Genomic DNA, 21,711 nt, shown 5'->3' with positions numbered 1-21,711 from the left:
ACAAAGAAAGACACTATTGCAGCGCGTGACAGAGACAATTGAAAAAAAAAAAAGCAAAGAGGAGAAGAAGAGGGAAAGAACAAAATGTGAAATGGAAAGGGTCAGAGAAAGACAGCATTGTATGCCACATATGTAATTCTGCAGGGTTTTGTTTTATTTTCTCAAAGCACGTTCCCTTACGGACTCGTGCATCAAACAGCACGACAACAGAAAGCTTATCATGTTGACGGCTTATCTCCTACTTTCACCTCCTCAAAGCAATAAACACACACAGAGCAAGTGGAAGATGGGAAATGCACAACAACAGAGGATGGCTCTTCAGGATCAATGCCACTACAGCTTTCCCTGTCTTTTTTTTTTTTTTTCATTTTCCAGGTCCCGTCCGAGAAACAGAAACAGTCTAAGGCTGTTGACGGAGCTATGGATTATCCTGTATGCATGGAATGACCGATGTGAACAGAGTCTGAAGCATGAAGGACACCGATCGTGTCAGCCAAGGCAAAGGCATATTACAACAGAGCGCAGACCTCAAGGACTCAAGTAGATTAAAACTGATTGAAATCCCATTTGTGGCATTTGTGGTCTGTTCTGTCAGCATCCCTCCCCACCCGTCACCCTCCACCCGCTCTCTTTTTCAATGTTCCCAAAGTGAGCCGAGTGTGAGTCTGAATATAAAACAAATAAGATTGCATTTGTGGAGACAAGCGCCTCAAATTTGCATGGCAATAATATCAAGCTGTGAGATTTTGTAATATGAACAGCAATAAAGAAGTGTGTGTTCGTGTGTGCTTGAGCGCTTGTGTGTCTGTGTATGGGTGTCAGTTTTTTGACAGGAAACAACGTGACATTATGGAAGGAAACTGATAAATCACTATCTGACAGAAAAATATGTACACAGATGTGCATCTGCGTACGGGCATGCTCGAAACCAAACATTCAATTCAGTCACACGTGCATGTACACACACCTTTAACCAAATACAAAAACGCACCATCAAGCGTTTAAAATGCTTGATGCTTTTATTTTAGTTAGCAGAAGATTTCAAATCTGAGGTTATTTAGGGGATTTAGGGATTATTATGTAGGCTGTTTTATTATGTTGTATAAAGCTTTATGATTGGCTGGCAGGAGGCACTGCCTGAAAAGTCCCCTGTGTGCAGCAATTGCCACATATTACATGCAAAATCATCAGCTGTGTGTTAATTTTAATTATTTTAAGATCATAGTAAAATCCTCCTGCACAGATGTGGGTATATGCTGTTTACCTGCAAAATGAACCACTAAACCTACATGCAGTGCATACAGATACATACCTTGCTTTTGTGGATTTACTATAAGTTGTTACATTTACTGCAGGCCTATCCTCTCTAATTTGGGGAGGAGGATAGTTCTGAGTCTACAGTACATAACACTGATTGCAGAATTTTTACATCTATAGCTATAGTATGAAGAAGAAACAGGAGGACTGAGAAGAAAATCATCACACTTTACATAGGTAGGAATTCTAGTTTATTTTAGTTGCAAAAGCAAAAATGCAGTAAAGCCTAGAGCTTTCAACAGAGTACTTAATTGCAATGGTTAAATAAATTATGCATATAGGATAAGTAATTACACACCTAAAACAATGGTCAAAACAGCTTCTTCATGCTTTGTGTTGAGCACTTTGAATTGAAATGTGCTTTGAAAAGGAAAAAGTTCCATGCCACAGTGGGCCCTGTTAATGTATTTAGTGCATATGCACACTATTGGTCTTTTTTTTTTTTTTCAGTAGTTGGTCATACCTGGCATCCACCTCCACGGGTCTCTTGAGGCAAGCTGATAAGCTTAAGCTCTCTTCAATAAGAGTCATATCTAGCCTACACAAAATGCCACCGTGCGCCATGGAGTCCACGTTGTGACAAATACTTCCTGATGTTATCAAGATACTGAGGATTTATGAAACATGCATACCGCTTATTTAATGGCAAAAGTGAAGTGGCTCCACAGCGCGAGCGGTTATGTCAATAAGATCGGAATTTCCTTGAAACGAAACACGCGCAGCTCAGTGTGAAGCAGTTTAGCCACAGGAAGAAGATGATTTTGGAGAAAGACCAGATTTCGAATGTCATGTTGACTCCTGTCTGCTGAACAAATTGGTATTAACGTTCAGTCCATTTAAACACGGTTCAAAGCCGTCTCTTCATGAGATCAGCAGGTAAAAAACAGTCAAACAGAGCACTGAGGATATGTAGCTCCTCTAACCAGGCATACAACTGTGAAGGCACAGTTGAAAAACAGGCAAAATAAGACATCCACAGTTACAGTTCACTGCAGGTCTTTCTTGATAATAGAGCCATTTGTTCTGCCTTCACCTGAGCACACAACCTCCCCTCCCTCAATGTGTAGAGGCCACATCATGAGAGAGAGTAAAAGGCACTTGAAAAGGCCATGGGGCTGCAGTGAAGATACCTCATTTCTTAAAATTCTTTGAGATGTAATGGAGCCAGAATGGTGATAACGAGAAAAAGGACTCGAGATGACCAAGCTCAAGCTTCCCCTCGTTAAATAAATGTATGCGAAGATGCCTGGGCAACAACTAATGAGCCCTTTTCTACTGTAAACAACCATTAAGTTTCTTTTCTTTGTAATGATCATTTCTCTCCCTTTTGGCTGTCCATTGAAAACTATGCATTTACCATCTGAAGACACATTGTGAGCACTTAGCATTTAGGGGATGTTTTAGTTTAGTTATGCTGATATTTTGGAGAGCTTTTTGCAAGAAGGTGAGGATTCTTAATCTTTTATTCAGGAAATGCAGAGATTATGTGTTGTATCTCAGTAATAAAAAGTTCAGTTATGTCAAGATTTTTAATAACAATGCTTACAGTAATGACTTCCCACTTGAAATATGAATGTTAGCCTTTTTCTTCGTGTAATTGCTGCAGCTGACTTTGCTATTTCTATGCTACTAAGCTCAGTGAAACACAGTTGGCTTTTTACTTACTTACTGGATAAGGAAACTACTGCCCGACTATATAGGATTGTAAGGACCAATATCTGGTGATGTAAAAATCTGATGTATCAGCCAAACTTCTTTTCTTCAGAAACACAAAATATTAAAACATTTCTCCAACATTTGTATGCATAGTTATTTATGGGTCCTTAATAAGATGATTTAACAATGCAGTTCACATTTGATGTCAACATGAAAGTTGCAGAGGATCTTCTGGCAGACAAAATATGCAAAATCAACACTTGTAACATTGTTAACCAATGTTTCTAACATCTTTTTATATTTTTATTAATCAGCTATTGCAAATTGCTTGTCAAATAGCTAATATCGGTTCTGCTTATATCATGTAGCTACTTGTATTTGTTTAGAATAACTGTCTCTAAGTCTCTGACAGTCAACATTAAGAATTCCTTCATCTGCAAGATGTCTGCACGTATTACACTCTCCCAGAACATTTCAGTGTATTTAGATTTTTGCATCACCGTAGAGTGACAGAAATTTACATGACCACTAAATAGCCTCCACTCGGGGCATTTTCCAGAGTTTGGCTTTATCTTGTGCAACTGTATAAAATGTTCTCTTTATTTTGAAATTGCAGCTCATATCAGCAGATAACCGCAGACGTCGACTTCAAATTGCTTGATCTAAAGATGACAGTCTTATTATTTTGGATCTTATTATTAGGATAAAGCAGCCTGAGAAATTAAGCAAGCACTCACTTTTAGAGAGCTTAAAGCAGCTTTCATTTTTGCTTCCAAATGACAAATGTTGCTTTTCTTCTCTATTAATAATATCAATAACAATAAGAACTCTGGTTGGACTAAAACTGACATTATTACACAGGAAGTGCCACTCTTCCACGAAAAATAAGTCCATCTGTTGGTGAGGGATTTAGAAACACCCCTGGAGCTTCTTCTTCTTTTTTTTTTTTTTTAAAGATGAAAAAGAAAAAAAGATTTAGTGCAGGTTTTACTAACATAAAGAAAGCCCTGTGATCCACTTTGCTCCACACCGTAGGTTTATCCACCTTAAGCCCTAACTAAAAAAAACAGCGAAAATCTAGCTGCCCCGAGACTGTTGATGCAGTTTTCTACGCTTGGATATGGCTTAATTTTACATTCAATTTTCTTTACATGCTTCAAGGCAAACACAATTCAATGTAAAAGCCAAACAACCCCGAGGAAAATCGTGTTCATGTCTGAGTAGTTTTCACTCTTAATGACAGCAAAGCTAAGTCAGAATCTACCCCTGCCCCTCCCCCTCTTTCTTACCGTCCACACAGGCGGGTCTAGCTCTTGTAGTTCCAGCGATCTGGCCCTTCTTACAGGCGCAGCGGGCCGTCTGCCTGGCGATGGTCCGCCGTGGTTGGCTGCTGTCCCTGTCCAGCGTCACAATCTCACATGTCCCCGCTGCCAGCTGGCCTGGAAATGACATTGCACCACAGGACACGAGGTCAGAAAGATGAAATCATAAACAGGGCAAAATAAATGACTCTGTCTCTTCTGTTAAATTTGTGTTATGTTGTATGTTCAGCAGTGTAGAACTTTTTTTAAATCCTTGGTAGCTCAGCTGACAGGGCAGCAGGTTAACAATAGCTAATTTGTAGTGTCAGGTCTTATGAGAACAACCAATGAACATCCTGAAATGTCCTTATCTTTAGCAAAGACTCTAGACACATTAACATGCATGCTAAGATCATTTAACCTCAGAAAGGTAAGACTCATTGTGCTGTACCGGTTGTATCCTGGAAAGTAGATGCTTTATTCCCCTGCTGTACAGGGGAAGTACAGGCAGGTGTGATTTCAGTGCTGGGTTTAATAAAAGCTAGAGAGGAGTAAGAGCAAGGTTCAATGATGGAGCACATCCAGGTTCTTCTATTTACATTTACAAGACAGAGCACCGGCCTTGGTGAAAGTGTGCACCTCTTGATGTCCTTTTAATTGCTCACAAATTCAACTTTCTTTTTCTAAGAGGCGTTGAGGTGTCTAACTTGAATAAACAGATTGGAGATGTGAAAGGGCTAGATGAAAAATCTACTTTCCTTTAACTGATTTTAACCACATCAGCAGGAATACCATTTGGTCACTTTCACTGTGAAAGCGATTTGCGTTCATTAAGGTTTGACAGGCCTGAGATCCTTAGCCCTCGACATCTCCACTGGAACCGCTCACAAGCCAGCAGAGGGACACTGTAATGGGGCTGACTTTAAAAGACAATGATGGAGAAATTACTTTTAAATTTCAGCCACCTAAAGACTACCCATGAGCTATTTCCCATTAAGGGCCACATCCAATCAGCGCACCTCTTTGAAGGTAATGTGCCCATTACCCATGAATAAAACGCATGAATACTGATGAACTTTGTAATTGCTGCCAAGCCCCACTGTCTTACACACAGACATATCCTTCCATGTATTCAATCAGGTGACCTTTGGCCTTGTAGCTGGGCCCTTGCTGCTCGCAAATTAACCTTTGTCTGTGTGTGGAGGCCCTCGGATGCCATCTTGGAGAGGCTTATCGGGATCTAATTGTGATTGGCAAGAGGATGGAAGTTGTGATTAAATCTGGACTTGAGTCGCGAACACTTGGGTGGCTAGCTTAATGAACTGAGCGGCGAGGGGTCACACCCAGGGTAATGGGGATCTATCAGGATTCATCCACATGCAGGTACCTGCGGTGGCCATGGTCACACACACTGAGAACACGGCTGTGTGCATATAATATTTAGCTTGCTATACTCTTATATGTGCTATTTGAATAATATATCTATGGATATAGGTTTGCATGTGTTCAGTACCTTCAAACGTTGATTAAGTAGCATTATGCTGCTCTTCAATTAATATATTTATATAAGAAGACAGATATTCAAAAATTAATTGATGTAACAAAACGTTGTCTCTGAGAATTAGACAGCACTGTAGTGTTTTAGCAATGGGTTCAGACACATGGATCCGTTACTCAAACAAATTCCTGGAATTAATCTTCTCACTGGTGATACCTGAAACAACACACCCCTACCAGTGCAGCATTCATGGACATTCTTCAGTTTAATAGTTTAACCGTTTCTTAATTTAATTATTGTTATTTTGTTTCACATTTTTGTGTGTTTTGCTGACACCAAAAAATTATATTCCAAACGAGTGAAAAAAAGCTTAAAACATCTCCTGACATATTTTCTGCTGAAACAGGCCAAATTATTTTGGCAGAAGTGCTACTTCTGTCCAAAATGTCAGAAACACAGTGTGAAAAATGCTTTGCAAAACTACTGCGACTGCTTCCAAGGAGCTGGCAGGTCACTGATAAACGAATGCAGAATTAGCTAACCCACTTGGAAAAGTAACACAAATTTGGTATTTGCCCAGGCAGATGCATTTGATGGTTCACTTGTATGTCAAATATAGGGTCAAAGTAAAAGTACTGTACTCCAATAAATGTCAAATTAAGTACCAGATCAAAGCCAATTATTTCAACTACTTTATCAACGTAATTAAGAACAGCACCCATCATTACCCATGTCCACCTATATTGTCTGTGTGTCTGTTTGTGTGTGCATGCAGCCAGTTACCAGGCGTTATTGGTATACAATTTGTTATATCTATAAATACAACTCTACGAAGAAGACAGGAGACGTGATTAGAGATGTGCAGAAAGATAAATTAACACAAGATGCCTTTGCTCAGAAAGGCATGCCAACAAAATTCACTGTCTGAAATGTTTTGCAGTGAGATGAAGCGCCCCTTCCCCATCGAAACACATACACACACACACACACACACACACACACACACACACACTTGCTCTTCTTCTCTTTCATGCCTTCTTACTTAACATACCTCTTGCATCTATTCTATCTTTAATGCCTGATGTCGGATAATGATGTCTGAACTGCTGTATGTGTATTTGCATTTATGCACATCTTAATGCTACTCACTGCCTTCTTCCTGCTTCCTCTTTTGGAACTCTTCCATCGCAAGACGCTGGACAGACTGTTTAGATCTGTCTTATGCAATCTTGTGAATCACTGTGCCACTGAGTTACCATGTGCGAAGTCAACAAGTTCAGAGACTGTGGCTGATTTGACGCTGCGATTCTCTGTTGTTCGTCTATTTTGAGTCGATGGAGCTCATTAATTGACTATGTTTCATCAAACAGGGGCCTTGCTCTTGCCGCCACAGCTGTAGCTGTCAGGAAACTGAATTAATATCTGTTTTATGTTGTTGTCTTGCCGTGTAAAGTATACTACTTCTTGGTATGACGATGAATCTTCTAATTTTAAACTGAGGTTAAAACGAAACAGTTCCTTACTCACATTATGAAGCTAAATAGGACAGAGAAAAATATTTCATGTTTTATTTAAATGTATATTTTTGAGCTGCTGACACTGATCTTAACTGTTGGATTATATACCTTTAAAACTTTGAAACAGGCCTATAAACTGGTCAGGAATTGCTTGGCAACCACTGGTCGCTAGGATAAAATGAATAGTCCTTGAGCAGCTTCAAGGACTTCAAGTGTTTGCTGGAGGTTGCTAAAACTGATGACTAAAGCTTGATTTAGACTTCCCACTTAGACTGTGGCAAACCAACTTACATACTAACTGCAAGCTCTTTTTATTCCTACAGTGCAACTTTCCACACCATTTAATTTGTTGTGGTATGCGTCGACCAGACGTATAGTTACATTTCTCAGGAGGTGCATTTCAGGTTGCATAGAAGCTTGCAGCATAAATTTAAAGGGGTTAAAGCGTAAGTTACAACTTAGATCTGACACATTCATATGTAAGCCCCAATCACACATGGAGTAAAGACCGGTCAGTAACTCCACGGTAACCACTGGTTGCTAAGAAAAAAATGTGTATCCCCCAAATCTAAAATTCTTTGCTGTTGCTAGGTGACATTGGCCAAAACGAGCTAGTTGAAGTTGCTAGTTGTACTGAAAACCTTGCAATTGTTTTGGTTGCTAGCAGTTTGTCATGGTCAGCCTTAGTTTGTATGGAAGATGCAGGCTTGTCTCCTGCCAACCGCTAACAGTCCAGCACAAATCAGAAACACACACTGCTCACCTTCTAAAACATTTTGGTTTCAACGTAAGGCACAACCTTTACTTTGAAGATTAATGGTTTCCATTATCAAATTGTGTTGCAGTTTGTTCAAGTTTCATTACAGCTCACTGGTTAGTTAGCAAATCTATGTAGACAAGTTGCCATTCTCAATGCAACAATAGGCAACCCGGCAATCTGCTTGCGACCAAAGCAATCACAAGGATGTTTTTGTGCGCAGTACCTTTTATGTGACAAGCAAACATTCACCAACTGACCGGGAAATACACATTTTTCCAGGGGGTAGTTGATGAGTATCTAGGCTTGTGTGACTGAGGCCTTAAATTGAAATTGTCAAAGTATTCAATGGGTTGAATTTCTGTGCACGTTTGAACACATTTTATGGCTGTAAAACTCAAAAACAATTTCACTTTTAAATTGAAGTGTAATAAATGTGTTTCATGGAGTTTGCTCAATGTTAAGATAATTCATCCATGCCAGCTGACGCAAGACTTTAATGAGAAGAGTTAAAAGCCATTATACACACGCTAACATGCTTAGAAAGCAGTTTGATGTTGGCCAGGTATGATATTCACCTTCTTCGTTCATCATATTAGATGTTAACCAGTTACCACTAACACCAGAAACACAGCTCCACAGGTATGTCCACAGTAAGTAATTAATCCTTAATAATAACAAATATCTTCCTCAGATTTCACAGCAGTCCATAACTAAACCAGTAATAAAATGTAAAAATATGGTCCAACTTTCAAATTCTTCCAATAAATTCTAAATCAAATTTCCGCAAGCCTCCTTAATATGCTACTAAAAATGATAATAAAAAGTTAATACTAAAAATGTATCTGGGTTGCCATCCTGAGGAATTTGTTTCTGCAGACAGTTTTACAGACAGAAAGATATTTGTTTGATAGTTGGGGGGAATCTCACAGAAGTCTTTAGGGAAATGCCAAAACAAGTTCTAAATGCAAGTGTTCTAGGTGTTTCAGTTTTTCCAGACAATATGTAAGAGAACTTGAAGATGAGCTGGTCTCTATCTCCCAATAACGTGGGAGTTGACTTCATTGCTTCTTTTCTAAAACAAATTGCTCCAAGCGTCCCTGTGGCTCTGCCTCCAGAACACAGTGCCAAGGATAGGACAGACTCTGCCACTGTGAAACACAGCAAAGCTAAACAAACAAAGAATAAAAAAAATGAACCGAACCAAATCTCCCCAACACAACAAAGTATCCCTCCTCCCACTGGTCCTGGGGGATCTGCAGAAAAAGTTGAAATGTTAGTAGATACACAGCTCCGATAAGGCTGTCTCGCCACAGCATAACTGCACATTTGGTCCACAACACAAACTCTGTATTTCTCAGAATTAATATGAAATATCATTGTTCATTTACAATTTATTACATGCACTAATGCAGTCTTTTCACAATCATCCCATAAAGAAAATGGACTGTGACGAGGGGAACCTGTAATCCCCTTTTTGGGGATAGCCACATAAACAGTGGAGAAAAAAAAAATCAGAAACTGGAAGGAATCTTTAGAAAGAAGCCCAAAGCTTGTACTAGTAGTGCTATGATTCATCATCACCCTTATCGGCTCCTGTTGCTGAGCAGTTGTCAGCTTGGCCAGCCAAATGCCTGATTAAAATATATGTGTGGCCACCCTAGAGTGAAATGAAGGCTCTGACTGTGGCAGAAGATGGATTCATGTGGCACAGCATATGACTTAATGCAACGTAATGTTATTGACATGCTCCTGTGTCTTATTATTCCTTCTCCCGCTATTCAGCACATTAAAATTGCACAGCCATACAGGGCTATTTGACAAATGTCCAGCATGGCATTGCAGGAAGACTTGACTCGACCCCCGCTCCTTGCATCTTTTGCTTTGCGTCTTTTTCAGAAGGTGCTTTTTCATTCATTTTTAAAAAATATATTATTTTTTGTCTCGTTTTTCTGCTCAAGAGACCCAAATGCAAGAAAAAGCTACTTCTAAGAATCTGCTGATCTGAATGTCTAAGATATTTATAAATGTGTGGTTAAGGCTTGCTATGAACGGTTGGTATAGTTTGGTTGCTGTTTTTTTCTTCTTCTTCTTCTTTTTTCTTGGTCCTTTGAAAATCTAAAGTGTGTTAGACTCATGCTGAGATTGCATACTGTGCTAAACAAGAAGCTGCTATTACTGAACCATTTTTGAGTGTCCTCGTAAATGCAGCACAAAAACACATTCTGACATGACATTTACTGAGATACTGAAGTGCGGTCTAACCGAATGAGTTTTTAATTAGCCCTCATTTTCCAGTAATACTCATGGCAGCGTACATAAGAAAGATGAGTCCTCCCATGCAAAAAATAGTTGCAAAATGTCTCTGGATGGTAAATGAACACCACGGCACACATTTGAAGTAGTAAATGAAATTCAGCCATTTAACAATGGCTGTGCAACAAACAAATTATAAATGGGATGTACATGGGGATAAAACCTTAACTGCTCACAGTGGCATGTGGTCCCATCAATTACTAACGCAAACACGATTAGCATTTTTTTTTTTATCATTATTATTACTATTATTATTATTGGGATTTTTTTTAAAGCAAACTAATACATGCTGCCTCAAATAACACGCTGCATCATGTTTCAGGTATTATAAACTGATTGTAAATTATATATAGCTCCTTTCAAGATAAATATCATAAAGTGCCTTACAGCACAAAAATATTAGTCTACAGAGTTTGCATATTTATATCCAAATATCTGTTTATAGAGAAGGTATAATTAACTGAGGAACCAGAATAATTTGAGCTCATTTTAAGCGCTGATTGACTGGAAGGTAGGCTTGTGATTGTACTATAATAACAGGATACAGGAACAGATAGATATAATTAGAAGCCCGCTTTTTAATGCACAAAATATGTAAAGCTTATCCTTAAAAATATTTAGTCACATTTAAATTTCAAAGACAATCATTGGGACGATGGTATTGGACACATTTAGCGGCAAAGCAATAGTCTCGAAAACTGTATTAGGAGGAGATAACAGGAGCTTTGAAGTTCTTTAGAGTCGCCACACATTTGCTGTCATTTGAACCAACCAAGTGACTACCATCAGCATCTGTGGAGCCCTGTGATCTCACTAGCATGGCTAAAATTATGCTGTGTAAGGGGAAGAACCTTAAATGCTGAAATATATACATGCAGTATTGATTTGTGTATTAAGCAAACATTGTTGTAATTGTGTCTCCGAGGAGCCAAGTCACTTGTGTATATTGTGCAGCTGTGAAGCAATTACAACAGTGCTAACACGCAGATATGCGATGCATGTAATGTTTAAACAAAAATTTATTTTTCACATACTCGTCATTTAAGCTAGTTGGAGACTGCCATTTCTGTTCGGAGAAGTCACAGTGTGAGTGTGAAACATTGCCAGGCTAAAATACTATATCACTACAGCTGTTTGGATCGAGAGAAAAGAGTCCAGCGACAACATTGCAAGTCTATACTGCTGTTTTAGCCAAATGTAGCATTAGTAGAACCTTGGTGTCATCATTCTACCCTAAAGCCTGATGGGCTAGCTTTTAAACAAATCCTTTTAACAAGCCTAATCAAGGCTGGAAGAGCCAGCTGAACAGCATGTGGTGTGACGGAAAGGAGAGCAGAGCAGACGATATTACAGCTTCAGGTAAAAGAGCAGAAAGCTGATGGAGTGTCAGAATGAGAGATATATTTAAAAAAATAAAAATAAAAAAACAACAATCATTTTATGTTTTAAGTGAAAGGGTTTTAGCTTAGCAAGCTTAACATAACACATCTGCTCAGCTAACATGTTTAGCTAAGCTAGTTAGCTTGGCTCAACAAACATACAGGATCAAGGCATACAGCCTGATCCTCTCCAAAATCGTCCAGCAGCTTCCACCTTACTAACCAGCATGACACATGCTGTATTTCCTCTAAAAAAAAATCCACTGTCTTTAGAATCTAAATCATCTATTCTAAATTATTACCTATTATCAGTTCTAAAAACAATACTGTAAACCATAGTTTCTGATTGGTGTGGAGCATATTAGCATAGTAGTCTATTAACTTTAATAAAAACAGAGATACACTTACTATTATTTTATTTGATTAATAGAATATAATTGTTAGAAGGTAGATTTTGTTATCTTTTATAAAAACAAATCTTGTTAGGTTGCTCCATCTCCGGTTAAACTAATCTAAACTAATCTCCTAGTTTCTTTTTACTTTTTCCTAAGGGCAGCTGATATCTTGAATTACTTTTTGACTTGCTCTGGATACTTAATTAAAATAAACTCAGAAAAATCTGATTGAAACACACACACACACACACACACACACACATTAGACTAGAGTGACCAAAAACTCATAAAAAGTTAGCCTTGGAATTATTAATACCTCGCCTATGCTGCCATGAGTCAGAGAAAGTTCTGGAGACAATTCTCATCGGAGCGCTTCTTCATCATGCAGAGAGAGAGTGAGGGAGAAAAAGAACTGTAGCTTGGCCGATCTATTTTGGGTGAAGCAAGCTTGTATGAGTGCTTCACTTGCTTTGAGGAAGTGGAAGTGATTTGATTTTTCTTCGCTGCGTTTTCCCCTAAAATGTTCAAGCAAAGAAGCAGTCGCACCGAGGCACAAACACACACACTAAAACATACAATTATGCATGAAAGAATATAAGCAGACAATGCAGCATACAAACTATTGCCAAAGATATAACCATGAGACAGACTTCTATCATCCTCTCTCTCTTTCTTACATACAGTATGTGCACTCAGACATACTTAACTGAATATTGCCATGCAACCATAACTAAAACTTAAGTAAGTCGAGCCTCTGCTCTGCGCAAAACTCATGAAGATAAATTTTCTGCTCCTAGTTCTCAATGTCTAAAATTTCAAGCACAAGATAATAAGCATAAAAAGAGCTGCTTTTAATTCCAGTCAGTCTCTCAGTGATGGCCCATGTGCTAATCAGCACAAGTTAGTATATTAATTTACAAAAGTGAAATGGCAAACATGGTCAGCATTATACTAGGTAAATATTAACAGTTAACATTTACACTGGGAATGTGTCACACAGATGTCACATCAGAGCTGCTTCTCTCCTGCATAGGGTGGCTGATTAGAAGTTGTGACCCATTTCTCTTAAAAAAAAGAAAAAAGCCATACATTTGTCATGCTTTTCTATATTCACATAAAAGAAATATTAAAAATAAGCAACACAAAAAATGTTTCTCTCTGACAAAAGCTATAACATCTGCCGCATATATTAAAACAACCCAGTACAAGAAGGTTTATAAGATTTGCAAACCACTGCATTCTTTTCATTTAAGTTTTACACAATGTTTCCACACAAAGGGTGTGGGCTCAAATCCACAATCTGGCTGTGTTGTGTTTACATGTTCTGCCTGTGTCTATGTGGGTTCTCTCTGAGGAACTTGTTTTTCTCACAGTTCAAAGACATGCAGATACAGGAGTTAGGTTAATTTGTGACTCTGAATTGCCCACGAGTCTGAATAGTTTTCTGTGAGAGCCTGGAAACGGTTTCTCATAGGGTGATCCTGAATTGGATAAGCAGAAGAAAAGTGGTGGATGGACAAAGTTCCAACTGTTTTGGAATTGGGTCTGTATAATTTAAATTAAAAAATAAAAAAGTTTTTTAAAAAAAGCAACTGTGGCTTGTGGGGACATGAGTTTTAGACCCGCACAATGGAGAACGTTTGACTAAAATGGTTTCTCACTTTGTTCAAGAAAACTAACAGTAGCACCAGCTACCCTGAGCAACCAGAAGACATTGGAAGCTAATGATATCCCTTGAATTAGCTCACCTAAGTAAACCTTACAAAGGCTCTCTTTCTCTCATCTTGTCTCTAGCTTCACCAAACAGTGAATGACTTTGAGCTTTTAGGAAGAGGTGAATGTGTACTGAAAAGGAAAAGAAAAAAAGGAAGATTTGTTATGAAATTGAATGCAAAAAATACAACTAGTTTAATTCTGACTATATTTTATGGACTAAAGTACCGTAAATAGGCAGGGCCACAACTCTTAATCTTTCAATTCAGGTGTTTTCAGTCCCACGTGTCACTGGTGTATTAAACTCAAGGTTCTAGCCATGAAGTTTGCCTTTACAATAGGGCTGGGCTATATGATCTAAAATCAAAATCACATTCACACGGACATTTTCCCTTGATTTCAGTGCATGTGTATTATTATCACATATACACACATATATTTTTCTTGCACTCAGGGTTCACTAGGTACAGTATGCTAAAATACTAACGCTGGAATTTTCTATTTATTTATTTATTGGTAATATGATTGGGCTCAAAGCTTTTTAACAGCTTAGTAGTATTGATTTCAGTTACTGAAACTATTAATCACACAGTTGTTTGTTGTCCGTTTTTGTCTTTCTGTTTGATGTTGTCTTTACTAAAACCAAAAACGGTGTCCAATCAATGGACAGAGGATTTGTATTTGCTCCAGTTGCTACCTAGACCATGTATATAACATATATATGTAACAACATATACAGTAATACATTTAAAGGGAACAGTGCATAATGGTAAGTACATAACATTTGTCTATATACTGTAATTTAATGCTGTTTAAAATTTGATTACTCATTATGGCAAATGAGGCTTGCCTCCATCATATTTGGGTTCAAATACACCCTTTCATAACATTACAAATTATTAAAAGTCAGACATTTGAGTAGAATTTAGTAGAAAAACTGCTTAAATCTACCACTATTTCCACTCTCTTTCCAGCGACATTGTAACTGTCTCGCTCCATGACCTTCTTCCACGCAGTAATCAGAGCTTTTCCAAAATGGCCTCCAGAGTGTGTCAATGTAAAAATGCTACCTTGGTTTTATGGTTTATGTGGAGATAGAAGTACACTATGATAATAAAGTAGAAGTCTTGATGACAGTTTTGTTTATTTTGTTTGTTTGTTTTTACCCCTTTTAACATTTTTTTCTAAATTCAGCAAAAAGTGGTACTTTATTATTTTTACAAAACAAAGATGTGATAAATCAGTTTATTGCTAGAAAAAATCAGACATTTCACAATCTTACTGAGGTCCCAGTCCAAGTGCAGTAAGATACAAATGAAATGCTTTTCTTCTATTAACTACATAATGAATCAGGGACCCCCTTCTCCTACTGTGACCTTGTGTAAAGCCCATAAAGAATGGTGTTTCCCTAGAGGCACCCTCTTTTCCCCAGTGTTAGCGTTTAAGGATAATGAACTCTGCTTAATAACAGGTTGTTGGTGCGAAACAATGAATGACCATCAATTAAAATGGCGGGGGAAAAAAGTAAAACAAATAGACACTGTAAGCCTCGAAATCGCCGGAAAGTTCATGTGCTTACACACATGCTGCTACTTCACTAAAGCAGTAAAGCACATTTTTTTCTCACCCTGAGGATACATCACAACAGGGCAATGATGTTCAGGTGAAATCCCTTAAATCTTGCTATGGTTTAGCAGACTATAGACCCAGAACATGTCAAAGTCCAATCATTTCTGTCGTTCTGCTCCCCTCGGGGAAGCATCTAATGTCAGACAGCGTTAGTCTCCTGATTAGATCTGGAATGTATGCTTTAATAGAGTATCTATAACTAAGTGTGTTTGATAAGAGCTTATATACATTTTGCACATGCATGGATTCCATGGACTACAGTTGTCATATTACTGGGTCGTCTTTGTTACTGCACTTTATTTTCCTATATAAAAATGTTCTCTAGCCCCCTTATTTATATTCTCTCACTGACATGGACAGAGGCCCTCGCTAGGGCGTGGGATATTCACGATTTATAACCTGTCTTCCCCAACAAAATATCAGTTGAACAAAAGCCCTTTTTTGAAAAACTCTTTATCCAAACTTCAAAAAGGTGCACTCGTGCAGATGTTCTGAATTCCATACAAAGCACCGACACATTTTTAAAACGTGATGTGAAGAAGAATGTGGGCCTACAGTGAAAGGAGAAAACAAAAACTAACCTTCTGAGTCACAGTCACAACATACGAAAAAGTAATGGATTCATGTTTCTGCATCAGGGTGCCACAAAGTCTTTGTAGTGCTGCTGGAAGTGCTTCCAGTGCTGTGATGCAACTCAAAAATGTAACTGCAGAACAGAAAGTATGATTAGTCAACTGGAGGTGTTTGTATTTGCCCCTTTATGTCTCTAATTCAGACAAAAACTCTATTTGTTGTGGATTAAAACGCAACACAAGGTGAGCTAATGTCTGCTGCTCTTGATAATCTTAGACAATGTTATATTTTGTGATCTCGCAAAGCCATTTCGAGGGCTTCTCAGTGATTGTCACAACCATTAAGTGGCTACAAAAATGGAAGCACAATTATTTCAAGTAGCCTTTATAATTAATGTGAAGGACTTCTTGGCATAATCTGTTACTGTCTGCGAAGGAAAGAAAATGTGTGAAGTCAGGAATTTTTGGCATTTATGTGCTTGCGTTTCTGTCTTTGGTTATATATATGGAATACACTTAAACATATGTGCCATAACTAAATAATGCTTGAACTTAACTTTAATAGTCATAATATAACTATAAACACTTTTACTATTGGTGCATTACACTACATGCTAAAAAGACAGTTGAGAGTTAGAAATTAGCTGTAAATATGTGCAGCACTACATGCTGATATTATGGATGTCACTAGAACCAATACTTATGGCAGCTTTTGATACTAAAATTCTGTGAATGCAGTGGTACTTGTCTTATGCTCCCTACTTGGAACATAGGCAAAATATGTACTAACTAGGTCTCAGAAATATTCGTAACATCCATCTTTCCTTATCCGGGGCCGGATATCCAGTCTCAGCAGAGAAGCCCAGACCTCCCTCACTCCAGCCACCTCCTCCAGCTTGCCTGCCGTTCTCAGGCCAGCCTAGAGGTATAATCTCTCCAGCATGTCCTGGGTCTGCCCCGGGGCCTTCTGCCAGTGGGACATGCCTATACCACCTCAACTGGCTCCTTTTGATGTTGAGGAGCAGCGGCTCTACTCTGGCTGAACTTCTCCCCCTATCTCTAAGGGAGAGGCCAGCCACCCTTCGGAGGAAGCTAATTTTTGCCGCTTGTTTCCACGCTCTCGTTCTTTCAGTCACTACCCACAGCTTGTGACCATAGGTGAGGGCAGGGATGTAGATCGACCGTTTTCCCCTCAGCGAATCACTACCTTATCGTGGTGGTAGGGGTTTGTGTGTCCCAGGGATCCCAGGGGCTATATTGTCCGGGGTCTTCTGCCTCCTGGACCCAGGCCCAGCCCGACACAGCCCGGAAAAGGGACATAGGCCCATCCTCCTGCAAATATTGGTACTTGGATACTAATTAATATTAAAAATTAATATTGGATTAGCTACTCATTTGAAGGACAGGCACACAGGCCCTCCACTCACTAGTAGCTGAATATACAATAGTAGCACAGTGAACTTGGTAAAATGATTTAAAAACTGAGACTCTGGTCCCTATGAAGAATTTCATACGGTCAGCAAATCTCCAATTTCAGCAAAACTAAACTTTTAAACAATTATTTAAACATGTATTAACCTGGCTGATGCACATGGTAACGTTGGTTAATGTTGAAGCTAGCCAGCAAGTTTTACCAATTCTGCAAATCCATAAGATAGCTAATGTTAATTTAACAGGATAACATGATTACTTATGTCTCAGACTGAAGCAGCCTACCATACAACTCTTATTTGATCAGCACTGAACACAAAGTACCAAGTCACCAGAAATACAGGAAATAAACACTGACATAGCTCAATACGCTTGTACCAACTACCTACTTTTTTTTTAACGTACATCTTTATTTTGCATTTTTTTCACTCTGTGGTTTTGAAAATGATATCGAGTACCATAAATGTCCTGTGTATAGGTATGAAGTTTAAAATTCTAGTATTGTAATAACCCTACTGGATATTGCAGTTTAATCTTTATTCACACATACCACCACATTTAAAGCTTTAAAAGTGGAACTTTTAAATCTTTAATCTAATAATTATGTTATATCAAGTGAAAAGAATGTAATTTTATATATTATCAGCCCAAGGTCACCTCCTTGTTTTTACATTATGTCAAAACTCAAAGCTAAACTTCATTGTTTGAAAAAAGAATAAAATCAAAGTGACTTATGTTTCTAGGGAAGTAGAAGTTTCAAAACAAAAATGTTTAATCTCACATGAATCATCCATCTACTGCACACTGCGGTGGCGATCAACAGGTGACACTCAGCTATAAATAACTCCCTTCCTACAGGGGAATCTAAAGCAGAAACAACCTCGACAAAGACACATAAATATAAATGAACTTGGAGTTTGTTAAGTGAAAAGTGAAACAGGCTGGTCACACATCCACATTCGCTCCAATGGATCCCATCCATCCCTAATTCCCCACCTGAACTACAGTATTCAGCTCAGTTATCTCAATTCTCTGAGGCTTTATAGGCTGCTTAAGTATTAACGAGAAAGCACAATTCTTTCCACAACGTTTTATCTTCTTTCAGTTACATTGAAGATGTAAAGATGATCAATCATGTAATATATTTCACAGCACACTGAGACAACCTAAAAATGAAATAATGGTAATATAATAATAAAATCTGTTTTATATAGTGTGATGGTATTGATGTTAATTGTAAAGTTAAAGTCGCATTTCATGACGGCAGGAGTGTGCAGTCTGGGCACTGGTGTATGGGAGTGGCAGGGTGCATGGCTCCTTTCACTTCGGCTCGATCAGCATGCAGGCTGGGATGTTGGGGAGAGCGGTGATTGAATACAGAGGCTGCAGGCCTCAGCACTGCCTTTAATCTCTACTCCCCATTTAAGTTGGCCTCTGTGTTGCCGCTCTGCTGAGGCTCAGCTGGAGCATAAAGACACCAACGCGCACAAACAAACACATACACACTGCCACATCTGCCAGCCCTCTCTCAGTCCCATCTGTCTTCTGGTATGTCCATCTTTGTGTTTTTGCGTGCGTCTCTGATCGACTGTTTCTCTTTTTTCATCCACCTTTTGGTACTCTGACTGTGTTTGCCCTCCATTTTCAGTTTGTAAGTTAATCAGAATATATATATAGATACCAAACTGTTGCGGAGTCCCTAGTGTAATAATGAGAGTTTATCTTCCAGGTATTATGTGTTAGTGCATGTGAACTAACACATAATACCTGGAGCACCATGCATTTTATTTTATTGCCCAATAGGGAACACAACAGACTGTATTTAATAAGTGGTGTAACCATACTGAATGAGTTTAGTTACAGTTATCTGTAACAGTAAACCAGTACTCCCGTGTCCTCATCATTTTTACTGTGTGTGTTGGGGGATGGGGGGGTGTTATGAGCAAGGTAGGTGTGTGTTGCGATTGCAGTCGGCATTATACTGAACAAGGAAGTAAAAGCTGCAGAAAACAGGACTTGTAAAAAAAAGGCTTGTTTGTGAGTTCTTATTAATTCTGTTCCTGTATTTCAGGGTGAGCAGAGAAAACAGAAAAGTCACGTCGGTAGATCCGCAAACCCTATTTATAATGACTAGTTATCAGTGAAAAAACAGCCAGAGCGCTCTTTTGTTTTGTTTCTACCTCCTTTTTTTTTTTTTTTTGGCATACCAAATCTCCGACATTGGAACAACTGGCATTTTTTCAGGTTTCATGAAAAGGCTATTTCACCACGTGATGAACACATTTATCCATATTTGCAAGTATTGTTGAAGGCACTGACAATTTGGAGAAAAAAATGATTTAACAGGCCTTGGAAAATATTGTTCACAAACCCTTAAAAGCAAAAAAATCAAATAAAATAAATCCATATTTTGTATTAGCTAGTGTAGTGCCAGAGCCTGTTTGAGGTGCATGTGAAAATCCAGTTTGCTGAAGATGGTGACCCAAGCAAGCATTGGGAAAGGATAACTGTTCTTGAGCATTTTTAATTATTTAAAAGCAGAGAGTCAATATATGAAGAGGCAACTCTGTACTTCTTTCACAAAAGGAAGGAAACGACCCCAGGGAGTACAACACTACAGTATAGTACAACACGGGGAATGGAACAGTGTCCTCATGTTTAGACAGACAAAAAATAAAATAACAAGCCTGCAAAACCAAAGTAAAGACCTGGCAATATATTGCTTCTTGCTGAGGAATCTCCACAAAATAATATCAACAAAACAAATTTTTAAAAAAACAGATGGAGAAAATGCAAAGTTTGGGCTCGGAGAACCCAGAAGATACTCATCCAAAGTAGCCCCTGTGATGGACAGGATATGCTGTTAGCTGCAGGAAGTTGGCAGCCGCACCAGGCTGAAAGTTAATATTTTTGTCTCCCAGAGGGAAAAAAAACGAGACTGTAAGCACAACTTGGGATAAAGGAGACGAAAACAGAGGGGCGCAACCCATCAGAGCCTCCACTCTCACTGATGGGTCCCAGCTTTTGGCTGCTTTTCAGGTGAACTGCTCCAGCATCAATAAGCAATGAAAGTGAGGCTGAAGGTGATTGCCGCATGAAAATTTCAGAACGGGCCCGCTTTTTTGACATGGTTTGAATGAAGCTGTGTGGAGAATCAAAATGAAAATCAGTGAGAAATCTACTTCAAAGTATTTGCAGAGTGGTGCGTCTTCTGCATTTACATGCTTAAATATAGCCTCAGGTGTAAATGTTGGAATGTCTGCCGACCAGCCGGAGTATTACCTAGAGTGAAACAAACAAACAAACAACGGCTCTACAACTCCGTTTATGACTAACACAAGCATTTCCAGGTAATATTTTTTGTGCAAGTCGTTTTTGCTGTTGGTATTTAGGGAAACCGTATTATGGAGATACAAGCACAAATATTCATTGTACTCACAGGCAATAAACACAATACTTTTTTAAATGTAAGTGTGAAAGTAGTAGACTTTCTATTGTCTGTGTTAATCTTGAATGGGAGGGAGTAGAGTTTTATTGGAGGAGTTGTGTTAATGTTAACAACATCCACCAAGATCTTCAAGGTCAACTTAATGATTTATTGGTTGAAAATTGACAGAAATCCTTATAATGTGGACACTATGATTCTTGCAAGTAGGGTGTGTATTGTCAACATATAGAGGGTAATGTATGAAGATTTAAAATATTATCTCACATTTGACCTCTGACATGTCCTTCAAGGTCAGAAGTCTGGTCTAAAGGACAAAGTGATAATAATTCCACATGAAGTTATTTAAAACTATGTTTCTTACTGCCATTGTTTTTATTGTCAACATATAGGCATATAGGGAGTGGTATATGGGGATTCTAAATATCATGTGATTTTGTATCCCTAGGTCGAACTTTCATAAATTGTTTTTAATTTTTAAAATCAAAATGTGTTATATCTATAAATAGTCAAGAGAAGAATGCTGCCTAGTTACTTAGAAACATACTGTAACATAATAAACTCACCATATTCATGTCTATTTACATATCAATACTTGTTATTCATCACCTACTCCTACATAATGTCTGTGTCATCAAAGTTAACATCTGTCATACTATCCCTTATCTGATTTTTACTGCACTGCAAACTTTTTAAAATAGGCTTAAACAGAACAGAGAATACAACATGAATATATACAAAATACAGAACTATTGCTTTTTTTTTGCAAGTTGGGGTTTTTTGAA

At 38.3% G+C, this 21,711-nt stretch overlaps 1 protein-coding gene across 3 annotated transcripts in view; it reads right to left on the bottom strand.

The window, feature by feature from the left end:
• LOC146369089 (chemokine-like protein TAFA-5) overlaps nt 1-21,711 on the bottom strand; it is a 158,298-nt gene that overhangs the window by 62,194 nt on the left and 74,393 nt on the right. For all 3 annotated transcript variants that reach the window (XM_084909109.1, XM_084909108.1, XM_084909110.1), the window contains exon 2: nt 4,263-4,412. In XM_084909109.1, the coding sequence (XP_084765235.1) occupies nt 4,263-4,412 (150 nt within the window). The remainder of the gene's footprint in view (nt 1-4,262; nt 4,413-21,711) is intronic.

Source organism: Perissodus microlepis, chromosome 17, assembly GCF_051167445.1.
Source record: "Perissodus microlepis isolate ML-2025 ecotype Zambia chromosome 17, ASM5116744v1, whole genome shotgun sequence".
In the NCBI taxonomy this organism is placed as follows: Eukaryota; Metazoa; Chordata; class Actinopteri; order Cichliformes; family Cichlidae; genus Perissodus; species Perissodus microlepis.
The sequence above is the reverse complement of the archived record's forward strand: the minus strand, read 5'-3'. Positions and strand labels throughout refer to the sequence as shown.